General features: G+C 48.1%; 1 protein-coding gene across 1 annotated transcript in view; it reads left to right on the plus strand.

Annotated features, from left to right (window-relative positions):
* The window catches only part of oxct1a (3-oxoacid CoA transferase 1a), a 64,747-nt gene that overhangs the window by 23,495 nt on the left and 28,210 nt on the right, over positions 1-13,042 (plus strand). Inside the window, exons 8-12 of the mRNA XM_061260372.1 lie at positions 4,852-4,959; positions 7,114-7,228; positions 7,666-7,760; positions 9,275-9,323; positions 9,771-9,843. Coding sequence (XP_061116356.1) covers positions 4,852-4,959; positions 7,114-7,228; positions 7,666-7,760; positions 9,275-9,323; positions 9,771-9,843 — 440 coding nt within the window. The remainder of the gene's footprint in view (positions 1-4,851; positions 4,960-7,113; positions 7,229-7,665; positions 7,761-9,274; positions 9,324-9,770; positions 9,844-13,042) is intronic.

The raw sequence follows: 13,042 nt of genomic DNA on the forward strand, positions 1-13,042 counted from the left end.
GACCGAGTATACAGCTTAAACCAAATGCACCTTCTGGTGCACAGGAAACTCATTCATTTTGCATGTTGTGGGATTTGTCCCTGGAGTGAGCCGGTTAAGTTTCTTCCCCCGGCTGTTGGCAGCAGTCTCAGCGGCCGGCTCGGTGACCCCGCGACCTTTACGGCGCTGTTGCTACATCGCTCTGCCCTCCTCCTCCACCTCTCCCCTCTCTTTTGTGCCTTCAGAACCTGCCAAATGGAAATTGATTTTCACACCGAGAGGAGATATCTAGGGCTTATCTGCAGGGCCAGTATTTCAGCCGAGTATTTCAAACGCTGACCTCCCTCTCGAAAGGCTCATAATTCCCTCCACGAGCTTAGAGGCTGCCCCAAGAGTGCCGGGAATTCTGGGAAGCTGCATTTAGGCCAGTGAACACAGTGAACCTGAGGGCAGGCTTTCATTAAACGACTTGCGGCTCTCGATAGTTTTTTTCAGATCGGGATCAAATCGTGAGAAGAAATAGGTCTCGTTGTCGCTAATTGTGAGGTATGAGATACTGCTCTGAACCGATCTGCCTGCTTTATGGGCTCCCGATTGGTTTTTGATGTGTGCCTAAAAAGAATTGGACACTGTTGGCTTGAAATTGTCTTGTGAGCAATACAGTGTTCCAATTCCCATTGTCCAATCACAAGGTAGTCGTCTATGACATTTTTTCTGATCTAGCCAAGCCCGTATAGTCTATGCTATCATCCAAAGGGTTTGTCACAGTATGGCCTCATGAAGTATGAGAGGCCATCCAAACTCCAAAATGGCATTTAGCAGACTTACCCAGGGCAGCTTACAATGCAAGCAAAACAAGTGGAGAGATCAGGAATCAAAGTGCAGGAATTCCCCAAATGGAGGAGCTTTTCGGCCCAAGTGACAGCAAGTTCAAGAAGTATATACTTGATTTTCTATAGATATTTTGAAGTTCTTTTAGGGGTAGTCTGTAGCCTAGTGGCTAAGGTATATGACTGTGACCCGGAAGGTTGGTGGTTCAAGCACCGGTGTAGCCATAGTACAGATCAGTACACCTGTTGGGCCCTTGAGCAAGGCCATTAACCCTGCATTAATCAAGGGGGGATTGTCACCTGCTTAGTCTAATCAACTGTAAGTCGCTTTGGATAAAAGGGTCAGCTAAATAGCAAATTATGTAAATGCTATATTACCCTACTGCACATTAAACTAAGTTATAAAAAGCACCACCGCTGAAAATAGCACTATGTTTTGGTAGCAGTAGAGTAAGCGATAGAACTTCATCTCCTTTTCTTTCACTGCCTAATTTGGAACAGCCTTTCCGAACTGCATGGATCGCGTTGCAGTTTCTACGGGAGGAGGCCGAGATAGTGTTCTGGCGGTAAAGGTTTGACGGAGAGTTAATAGGATGATTAAAAGGATGTGCCGGCTCGTAAAGCTTTTGGGACCGTCTCCTTTAGCCGCCCGGAGGTGCAGTTCTCAGCAGTTAGTCATATATGCCAGATTCCAGTAAGTCTGCTCGCTTGATCAACTGCTCTTTTGAAAGTTTTGTTTTTAACCGAGACGTTGGTACACCGAGAGCAAGTAAATTAAAGGCTGGCACGTGCTGAATCAGGGTTTTTTATTTTATTTTAGCAAGTGCCAAAACCCGTTCCGCTGACGGTGACGCTTTTACCACTTTCCTTCGGAGAGTCCCGGACGCGGCCCCCTTTTCGAGGAGGCAGCCTGTGTGTCCTTAGAGGACCCACAATGCATTCTGTTTCTGGTCCCAGTTTTTCACAGTCAGACAGGATTAATGCCTCCTCCTGACCTGGGAATCTGTAATAAGCGAGTTGGTAAAATTTCATATCTCCAGGTTATTCGTGAACCGAATTAGGGAAATATTGTATTCCGATGCATTCTCTAGAAGGGTGTTTTTTTTTTTTTTTGTGGAAGGAAATTGTTGGTTGTGGAAAAAAGCGGTGAAAAGTGCTTATGTTGCTAAGTAACGGTGTGGGAAGTGAATCCTGTGATGAATTGTAATCGCTTTCTCAGAGACGTCAGTGGCAGTGACGGGGCGCGCGTGTGTGCGTGTGTGCGTGTGTGTGCGTGTGTGCGTGTGCGCGCAATACCGCCACGCGTTACGTCGCCCGTCGATGCTGTGGATTTCATTCGGCCGGTGAAATGAGATTTGATATTCAGTATATTTTATCATATATTTCTGGATATAGCATTTTAAATGTATCATTTATTTATTTATTTTTATTGTACTGCCTATTATAACAGAATCGTGATTGCTTTTGTAATTCTGTGGTTATTTTGATTATGGTATGAGCAGCCTCTGAGTAGTCTCCAGACAGTGTGATCTCCAGAGTGGATAGATCTTGTTTCTTGTCACTTGTGCTAGAGAGGTGGCTCACCAGACTACAACAGAAGATATTTCCAAAAGCCATTTGCATCGATAGGGTGCCCATCTGCACAGTAGAGCCCCTTTCCTTATTTATTTTCTTGAACAAATTTCTCTTTCTTCAAGAGCAGCTGCGGAAGCAGGTAGCGACCAGTAACCAGTGTCCTTGGCTTGTCTTGACGTAATCCATCACCAAGAGGTCGGACATGTTCGGACATGTTTGGGGTGTTTGTGAGAAGACAGACCTTCATCTCTCTTTATGTTGTCAAGGATTACTGTCATACTTTGGTTAACCGTTTTCAGTTACATGACTTGCATGTCACGCTGGAATATGTCAGTTTTAATTCAACTATAAGCGCAAAAGGTGCTGTGTGTGTTGGTGGGTGGCTATATTAGGAAGACACCATTCACATTATTAGATTCCTGGCAGATTAGCTCATACCAGTGGGCTGCACTAATTCCTTCAGTTTAGCTGGTCGTTTCTTTCATATGTATTTTTAATTAATACATTTGTTTTGTGTGGTGCGTGTGTGGTGTGGCATTAATTATTAATGGCTCGTCCGTTTATGCCAGCGTGGTACGCGCACAATCTGGTGCTCACATCCCGAATTGCCTTAGTAAAATATCCAGCGATACGCAGTAAATGGGTTTTATGAAAAATGTGCTAGTCACTCTGATAAAAGCGTGCGCTAAATCTGAAAATGCAAATGTAATGCAAGTGTCCGCTCACTCTCTGCAGCTCGTAACTCTGTAGAAGAAGGGCGCTCGGTGGTTTTATAAAGTGTCGTGCGCACTTTAAATCGGAACTTTTTGTTTTCGTCTCGGTTTAAACGTTAGACGGTGGAGGTGAGCTTTTGTCGTTTTCCCGGATGAACCGTGAGCCTTTTGTCTCGCGCCCTGAGGTGTCATGTTAAATCCGTACGATAAATGGGTTGGATTAGTGTGTCTGGTCGCCCCTGCGGGGACCGGTGTTTTTACCGCGGTCGGAGAAGCCGCGTGGGGCGCGTTTATCATGCGCTACACCGCCGTTTTTGCCCCGACAAACCCCGGCGTCCCGTGGGCCGCGTCCCTTCTCTCTCGCTTAATGTTTCGTATCAGTCATCTCTAACTCCCATGAGCCTTTGCAGCGGATGGATGTGGGGAGCCGGCTGCGCGAACAAGCGGTTCAGAGACCACCCGTCCCCTGTGTGTGTGTGTGTGTGTGTGTGTCTCTTTCTCTGTGTGCTTGTGTGTGACCGTGTACATGAACACGTGTGTGTGTGTGTGCATATAATAATAATAATACATATTATTTGAGAAGCGCTTTTACAGAATGCGCTGTACAATACAAACATAAAAAAGTAAATAAGTAAATAAAACAAATACAAGAAACAACACAAATAGTAAAAATATAAGCGATAAAAACAATGGTTACAAGGAACCTGAAGGCAGGAGAAGAACCCCCATTGACCAGTGAAAGAACGTGCTATGTGTGATGATCAGTGTCCTAGGCTTTCCTAAACTGACAGGTTTCTAACTGTGTTTAAAAGACTGGATGGAGCCAGAAGTCCTAATGCACTCGGGAAGGTCATTCCAGAGTCTGGGCACAGTAGCATTAAAAGCTCTGTCACTCGTAGAATGGAGTTTGGTGGGGGGTACGGCAAGCGTGCCAGAACCGGAGGAGTGAAATGTAGGGATTGAGGAGCTCAGTGAGGTAATGGGGTGCAAGTGTGAGTGAGTGCGCGCGCGCGCGTGCGTGCGTGCGTGCGTGCGTGTGTGTGTGTGCGCACGTGTGTGTGTGTGTGTGCGTGCGGACGCTCTCCCATTAAACGTGCCTGTATTAAGAGTAACAGAAGTAGTTTCTGTTTCCAGCGTCAGTGCTGCTTTATCAGGGCCCTGTCAGCTTTAATAAGAATAACAGATTCCATATTTCAGCTCCCTCTCCGCTGCTGTACTTAACGGTACCGCGCCGGGGCACGTCTGTGTGTGACTTCCTTAATTATTCCATTTTCCGTGAGAGCCCTGGCAGGACCGGGGGTGTGCGTGCGCTGTAACAGCCGGAAATCTGGGATTGTAACTCAAAGGCGGTGCGTTGGGTTCACCCGACGGGGGCACTGCCATCAGACCCTTCAGTGTGGTACTTCGCCCCGAATTGCCTCAGTGAAATATCCAGCGATACGCGGTAAATGGGTTTCATGAAAAATGTGCCAGTCACTCCGATAAAAGCGTGCGCTAAATCTGAAAATGCAAATGTAATGTAAGTGTCCGCTGTCTCTCTGCAGCTCGTAACTCTGTGGAAGAAGGGCACTGCGTGGTTTTATAAAGTGTCGTGCGCTTTTTATATCGGCCTGCCTGGTTTTTAAAGAACCTCGTAAGTATCAGCTGAAGTTATGCTCCCGTGTGGAGAAAAGGCAGGTTTTTGGAGCTGACGCCCCCTCCCCTGGACGCCCCCTCCCTAACGCTGTCCGTCTGTCCGTCTGTCCGTCTGGCAGGTGGAGGAGATCGTGGACGTGGGGACGTTTGCCGAGGAGGACATCCACATCCCCAGTATCTACGTGCACCGCGTTGTCAAGGGCGACTGCTACGAGAAGAGGATAGAGGTGAGCCCCTCGCCCCTCCCAAACACCCCCGCGTGGCTGCGTGTGCGCCCTGAGAACTCAGGGGAAAAACCACTTCCTGTGTGAAATGTGCTTCCCTCTGAGGTTCAGGCTAGCCAAGCTAGCTGCCGCTCCTGTAGTTGTACTGTATGTGTATACTGTGTATTTACATGGAGATAATACCCCGTGTCGCTGGTCTCCCAACACTGTGTGAGCAGTGAGAAAATGCAATGGAAAAACCAACTCCCTATTTAAAACTTGCGTTCCGTCGATATTCACACTAGCCTAGCCAGCTGCTGCTCTTTGAGTGGTACTGTATATGCAGAAGATAATTCAGTATTTCAGTATGCTTGTTTAGGCGGCACGGATGGTGCAGTGGGTAGCACTGCCGCCTCACAGCCAGGAGGTCCTGGGTTCGAATCCCCGTCGGCCGGGGCCTCTCTGTGCGGAGTTTGCATGTTCTCCCCGTGTCTGCGTGGGTTTCCTCCAGGTACTCCGGTTTCCTCCCACAGTCCAAAGACATGCAGGTTAGGCTGATCGGAGAGTCTAAATTGCCCGTAGGTATGAGTGCGTGAGTGAATGGTGTGTGTGCCCTGCGATGGACTGGCGACCTGTCCAGGGTGTATTCCTGCCTTTCGCCAAATGTATGCTGGGATAGGCTCCAGCCCCCCCTGCAACCCTGTTCAGGATAAGCGGGTTAGGATAATGAATGAATGAGCATGCTTGTTTATTTCATTGAGGGTAGGGTGGCAGAAACATTTACCTGGATGTTTAGTGGGTCTTGCTTATTTTACCACTGATGCCTGCTGAGCTGAAACTTGAGGAGGCCGAAAACATCTCCTTAAACTGATTACTGGTCTCAACTGGTTTTAAATTATTTTCCATGATTAACAATAGGATTCACAAAGTACTCGTTGCCAAAGTACTCAGATTTTGTAAATTAATATTTTCTAATTTAATCAGTTAAATAGCTCAGGTTAAATAGCCTTTATTGCAATGGTGGTTAACAGGGCAGTTAATCTTCTTTCATGTACATGTGAATGAAGCACATTTTTCTTATTTTAACTCTCATTTATTCTATAGCTGTGTGTTTACCTGCCAATGCATTATTCAGATCAATGGCCAACTTGCTAATCAAGGGAAACGATTGAAAGCAGGTCATCACCAACAATCAGTTTAAGGGGTAGTTTTCTGCCTCCTCGATTTTCAGCTCAGCTGCCACTGAATTTGATCTGCTAATTGGGGAAAGTAGTTGTGAAATTCGGGGCGTTTGGCTGTGGACGTGCTGCAGGGGGCTGGGCCGGGCGCTGAGTCCGCACGCAGGGGCCCCGTAGCGGCTGCCCGCGCGTTTCGGCACGGCGAAACGCTCTTAATGAGCTCTGTAATTAAGGTCCGGTCGATCGGCACCCCCCCCCCCCCCGCCATCGGGGGGACCAGGTGATTCACGCGTGTGAGTCACCGTCTGGCCCCGGCGATGCCCCCCCCCCCCCCCCCCGCGGCTCCCGCTGACGGTCCTGCCCCGAGACCCAACGCTGCGGTCGCGCTGAACGCTCGCGCTGAACGCTCGCCGAACGAACCGCGCCGTCGTGCTGCTCGGAGACTGATTAGAGACTAACGAGCGGTTTGGGGAATTGGTGGGATTTGGGAGGGGGTTGGGATTCATTTTTTTGTTGTCCTTGGATCTGGCTGTTCTACATTCTAAGAGGCGCTTTGCATTGGGTGGTGATGACATTTGCATTAATGTCACGTGGTGCGACCTTTGACCTGACGGGTGATTTAACGCGGACGTTTTTATCTCCTCTGTCTCCCATCTCGCTCTATATCTTTCCTCTGACATTCACTGTCTCTCTGACCCTCTCTCTGTATATGTCTCTCCCTCGCTCTCTCCCTCTGTCTCTCTCTCTGTATATATCTCTGTCTCTCTCTCTCCCTCCCTCTCTCTCTCTGTCTCTCTCTGACCCTCCCTCTCTCTCTGTATATATCTTTCCCTTTACCTCTGTCTCTTACCCAATATCTCTCTCCCCCTCTGTCTCTCTCTCTCCCTCCCTCTCTCTCTGTCTCTGTCTCTCTCTGACCCTCCCTCTCTCTCTGTGTATATCTTTCTCTTTACCTCTGTCTCTTACCCAATATCTCCCTCTCTCTACTTCCGTCCTACAGAAAAGAACAGTAAAGAAAGATCAGTCGGAGAAACCCAAGCCCAAGAAGGAATCGGACTTGGTTCGAGAGCGGATCATTCGCCGGGCAGCTCTGGAGTTTCAAGATGGCATGTACGGTATCCTTAAGTCTGCTCCCTGATCTGGCCAATCACTGCTGCCTGTCAGGTGTGTGGGCGGGGCTTTAGGCTCTGAGTACTGCCCCTTTCTTCATTAAACCTATATACAGGAGGAAATATTGCTGCAATAGGAATGGAAAAAAATTGCTACAAATACATTGATGAATTAAGTGGCAAAAGGCCTCTTGGACAAAATTTGGTTGGCTTTTTGTTTGATGTGAAATGTAAAAAAAAAAAGCTAAAATTCAGAGTGGCGTAAAATCAAGATGGTGGCAGTGTGTGGGTTCATCCGTCAGCCATGGGGAGGGAGTGTGGTGGTGTAGAGGGGGTGGTGGTTCAAATCCCGGCAAGCACAGCTGGAACCCAGAGCTTGTTGCCGGGTTTCTTCCTTCGTTACTCGATTGGTCGATGGCCTCCTTGACGACCGGGGCGACCAGCGAACCTCGGCATCGGAATCCCAATGCTGGCCAGTAACTTCATCAAACCCGACATCACCGTCCACCTGCAGAGCGAGAACGGCATTCTGGGATTGGTAAGCCATACTTGCACCTCACAGGGTTTTTTTTCTTTGTGGCGTATGATTAAATGGGCCATTATTGTCCACTGTGGAAATAGTACGTCTTTGGTCTCACCAAGACGGCATAAATTCAAGACATAAATAACAATAAAAATCACAGGACACCACAGCTGTAAAATAGCTTACAACACTCTATATTAATCCACATTTGATATATGATTTTACTCATTGCCTGAGCTCCGCTCAGAAGTACACTTTTCTGTCAGTATTGTTCTCTGTTCTGTCAGATAAAGGGTTCAATGATAATGCGTGATTTGAGAACATCAGCATATTATATCCAGACGGCAGAGAATATTCGCTGGTGAGATAAGCTGGTAGCATTTTGTGATTTCTCTTCTTCCGTCGACCGAGGCCGGTTGTGATTCCGGCCGGTCTGAAATCTGTTGCTTTCATTGGTCTTTCTTGGGATGAGAAATTCACACGCGTTCATGTGAACTGGTGGAAACGGAAATAAAAAAGTGAAGTGGTGGCGTGATTAATATGGACCCGTGTCCCAGCTGTTCCTTTAATGAATGCAAAAAAAAGTTGAGTGCCGCAGGGAAAATATCTAATTTCCATTCCACTGTGGTGACTTCTGCCTACTGACGTGTGAGACAGCGGCTGGTCTCAGAAATGGAGAGAGAGAGAGAGAGGGTGGCAGATTGGAGTCTCACAAGAATGGAGAGAGGGAAAGAAGGGTGGGGAGGGAGAATGGGAAAGAGAGGGAAGAAGAGAAAAATAGAAAGGGGAAATGAGGGATGGAGAGAAGAGGAAGGGAGAGGTAGTGAGATTGAGGGAGATAGAGGATAAGTCTGATGGAGGGAGAGAGAGGGGATAAGTCTGATAGAGGGAGAGAGGGAGAGAGAGAGGATAAGTGATAGAGCGAGTGAAAGAGAGAGGATAGAATGGGCAGCATCTGAATGGGGTTTATGCCATAGAGATCAGAATAATTTTTGGATATAAATAGCACCCCTTCCCTTTTGCAGTCCACTAAGGGAGAGAGAGAGGGAGGAGAGAAAGAAGAGGCTGAATAAGGGAAAGATAAAACAAGAGGATATGGTGACTGAGTGGGAGTAGAGAAGAGGAGGACAGAGAGGGAGGGAAATGACAGGGGCAAAGAAAGAAACGGAGAGAGGGGCAGGGATGGAGGGAAGAAGGACAGAGGGGTGTGGAGACAGACAGGGAGGGCGGTGCAGACAGAGCCCCTGTCTGGTCCGCTACACGAGAGCAGCGCTTTCAAAATGTCAGCCGTCGGCACGGCGGTGAAATAAGGGGCCGGGCGGGTGAACGAGCTCAGGACATCAAAGGGAGAAAAGGCACAATGCGGCACCCAGCTGGGCGTGGAGCCTCCCAACTATCACCACCCCCCTCTCCCCCTGCCTGTAGGGGGGGAGCCCAGTGTCTGAAAACATCTCTCTCGATCGGGTTATCTCTTGTCTTTATTTTTCTTTCTTTTTTCTTTTGGGATCTAATTTTTCTTTGCCTTGCAGGGCCCCTACCCAACGGCAGAGAACGTGGACGCTGACCTCATCAACGCAGGTGAGCTCCCTGCCTGGAGAAACAGCGCCGCCCTGCTGTCTGCTGGCTGGAGTGGCTCCGAATTTAACAGGCCAAACCTCACCTTCCACCATTTCAACCCATTTCTGTGGTTGGGGGGGTTGTTTAGCCTCTTGAGTATTGAATTTGGGAGTGTCATTATCTGCTTAAGTATTGATATTGGGGGGTGTCCAGTCTCTTACATATTGATATTGGGGGGTGCTTAGCCTCTTAAATATCGATATTGGGGGTGTTTAGCCTCTGAAATGCTCACATTGGGCGACGGGTGTTTGACCTTTACATTTTAACATTGGGGGGCTGTTTAGCCTCTTGAATATTGAATATTTGAGGGTGGGGTGCATGGTAGAATAGGCTTCAGATTGACAGACACTTTCCTCTAACTTCCCCTGGTGTGCCCCCCCTCCCCCGCCCGCCCGCCCGTCTCCGCAGGGAAAGAGACCGTCACCGTGCTCCCTGGGGCCGCCTACTTCTCCAGCGACGAGTCCTTCGCCATGATCCGAGGGTGAGCGCCCCTGGGGCATGCTGGGAAGCCGTGGCTCCTTCTGCTTTTCTTCTGGCTGGTTCCAGTCGGTTACATTTCACCTCCTGCCTCCTTGTTCCTTGCCCGACCCGGAAATCGATCAAAGTCCGCCATCTTTAGGAGAACTCTAATCCGTTAAATCAGGGGTCACCAACCCTGTTTCTGGAGATCTACCGCCCTGTAGGTTGTCATTGCAACCCAAATTTGGCACACCTGATTCTACTACTGAACAGCTCAACAGGATCTTTAGCTGTTGAATGAGGTGTGCTGCGTTAGGGTTGGAGTGAAAATCAACAGGGACAGTAGACATCCAGGAACAGGCTTGGTGACCCCTGCATTAAATGTTGCTTCAAGGAAGTGGAGGGCAGGAGGTAGGATGCTCCAGAAGCAGGAAACACAAGTGCATACGGAAGTGGTTTTTCGGAATGCATGACCTATAAATGATCGACCTGTGGGTCCAGATCTCCCCGTCTGCCACGCGTCTGCCTCGTCTGTAACTGACGTTGCGCCAAACTGACGTTTGAAGGAGCGAGGGCGTTCCATTTGCCAAATTCACGTATTCTCGTCTTCCCCCGTCCTCACCTCCTTTTCTGGCTTCCCGATGGGCGGAGCTAGAAGCAAGGAAAGGCAGAAGGTGAAAAATAAGCGATTGGAATGAGCCCTCCATTTTCTCTCTCTCTCCCTGTTGTTTATCACTGTCGGCCTTCATACCGCGCAGATCGCCGCCTCCACGTCCCTCCTCCGCGGAGCGGACCGCCTCCTCCCGCAAACGGCTGCAATAATATCATTAGGGATCCTTATTCCTTCCTACATTTCTGTATTTCGGGCTCCTATTGTTAACTCGCCGTGCATCGCATTGCATTACGTTCGTTCAGCTGACAGCCCGATCCATCCGACAGAGCGAATCACAAAAGAAGGTACAAAAGATTATTGAAACGGGCTAATAAGAAGTACAGTCGCACAAAGCGGGCGATTAAACGCGCTGAGAGCCGGTGACGCTTTAGCGAGAAGCGCCGGAGCCAAGCGCTCCGTTTAGTAATAGAGCGCATTCGCTTCCCTCTTCACGGTGGGATTTCATTCCAGCTTCTCGGTGAAAACATGGGTGGAAATTTCTCCCCACTTTGTCACGATGACGGTTTTAGGAACATTCCTTCCGAAGCTCAGACGTTTTACGTGGGGGAGGGGGAGTCATTCGACCCTCGACGGCACTTTGGTGTGTTGCCTTTTATGAAACGACCAAATCCGACATTAAAAAGCATTTCAGCCTCGTTTTTACAAGGTCGCGATCCTCGGCGTGGGTTTTACCGAATCAGGAATTCGTGTTGAAGAGCTGCTTTTTATTCAGCAGTAAAACCTGCCCATTTGAAATTCTCCTCCGCTCCCAGAGCCTGCTGTTAGAGTGGACTATTTACACTGTTTTCTGAGGCACTTTTTTTTACATACCCATTTTTCCAAATCCTTTCACGCAGCTGGGCTCCTTGCCAAAGTGCTTCAGATATAGTGTCTTGGGTTTCTACCTGCAGCCCCTGAGATACAGGTGCGACTGCTAAACTGCACCGCGGCCCATAAATCTCGGGCCTCCGGTACCGTTAGAGTAAAAACCCAGACGTGTATGACGAAGCTGGGACCGGCGATAACGTCAGAGAGAGGGGCACAGCGGCTGGCGTGAAAAACGATGTTTCCCTAGTCGGAGCCGATAGGGGGGTCTGGTGATGCATCATACGGCGTTTAACCCTTTTCAAGAGTAGCGTTTTTGGAAGGTTTTTTTCTTTCTTCAATATTCAAAGTCAGTGTTCTGATGCGAAGATTGTTTTAAAGAGTAATTTCAGCCTGGCTCTGCTTTCTACGCAAAGAATGTGTTCTTTGGTGGGTAGAGTAACTGCGTCCATCTCATTTGAATTAAGTATTCTCTAACCGAGAATACTCTCTAACTCTTCCAGTTACCAGTAGTGATTGCTAGAATGCTCTGCTAAGAACATTCAAATCACATACAGTACTGTGCAAAGGTCTAAGGCATTACATTGCATTACATTATTGGCATTTGGCAGATGCTCTTATCCAGCGACGTACAGTTGATTAGATTAAGCAGGAGACAATCCTCCCCTGGAGCAATGCAAGTACCTTGCTCAAGGGCCCAATGGCTGTGCGGATCTTATTGTGGCTACACCGGGATTAGAACCACCGACCTTAAGGGTCCCAGTCATTTACCTTAACCACTACGCTACAGGCCACCCCAGGCACGTGCATAACATTCTGTACAAAAAGATTCTTTCAAAAATAATTCAATGAAAGGTCCTAAATAAACGTACGTATTTTACATTACATTTTAGTAATTTGGCAGAATAGCAAATCAATATTTTTTGTGAGTTAAAACTGCATCACTTCTCTGAGATAGCCAACACTGTCCTGCAGTTCTATAAGACAATCAGCAGGGAGGTTGTTCCAAGCAGGTTGGAGAACTTGCCACAGTTCTTTGGTTGGCTCCTTGCTTCTGATCTCAGACAGCCATGATCAGGTTTTTATGTAAAAAGTAGTCAATTGCTTACAGTAATATGTTACTTTTTTAAATTAAATACAAAAATGTCTCTGTAAAATTAAATCTTTAGGAAAATTAATATATGGATCAAATGTGTTCTTTTGCACTAACACACACTAAAACATATATATATAATACAGTCTAGGGTGCCTAAGACTTCTGCACAGTACTGTATTTCTATATATTACAGTCATTCAAACGCTGATGTTTGTTTAATTTTTCATTTTGGTGTATAATGAGGCTGTTTCTTCTCCCGGAGGGTCTCTTTGAACCTGCCGTCTTGTCTTCTGTGACGTTAGCCACGGCAGCGGTTGATGTGACGGAATGATCTGGAAGCGTTGTTTGTACGGTTCCTTTATTCTCTTCCTCCGGCCGGGGAAGTGCAGGCTGACATGTGGGCTGGTGCTGGCCCGGTCCCCTGCTCATTAAGAGCACAGCCCTGCTACTTCCTCAGTGGGGGCCCAGTGCAGCTGTCATCCTAATGGGATGCTAATGTGGGCACTCCGAGCCCGCACTGTCATTGTCTCAGAGCCAGAGAGGCCCCCACTCTGCTGTCCTGTCACATGCCTGTATGAAATACACACACACAGGCATGAATGCCCACACATACACACTCACAGGCATGAATGCACGCACACGCACACG

The sequence above is a fragment of the Conger conger genome, chromosome 11 (assembly GCF_963514075.1).
Source record: "Conger conger chromosome 11, fConCon1.1, whole genome shotgun sequence".
In the NCBI taxonomy this organism is placed as follows: Eukaryota; Metazoa; Chordata; class Actinopteri; order Anguilliformes; family Congridae; genus Conger; species Conger conger.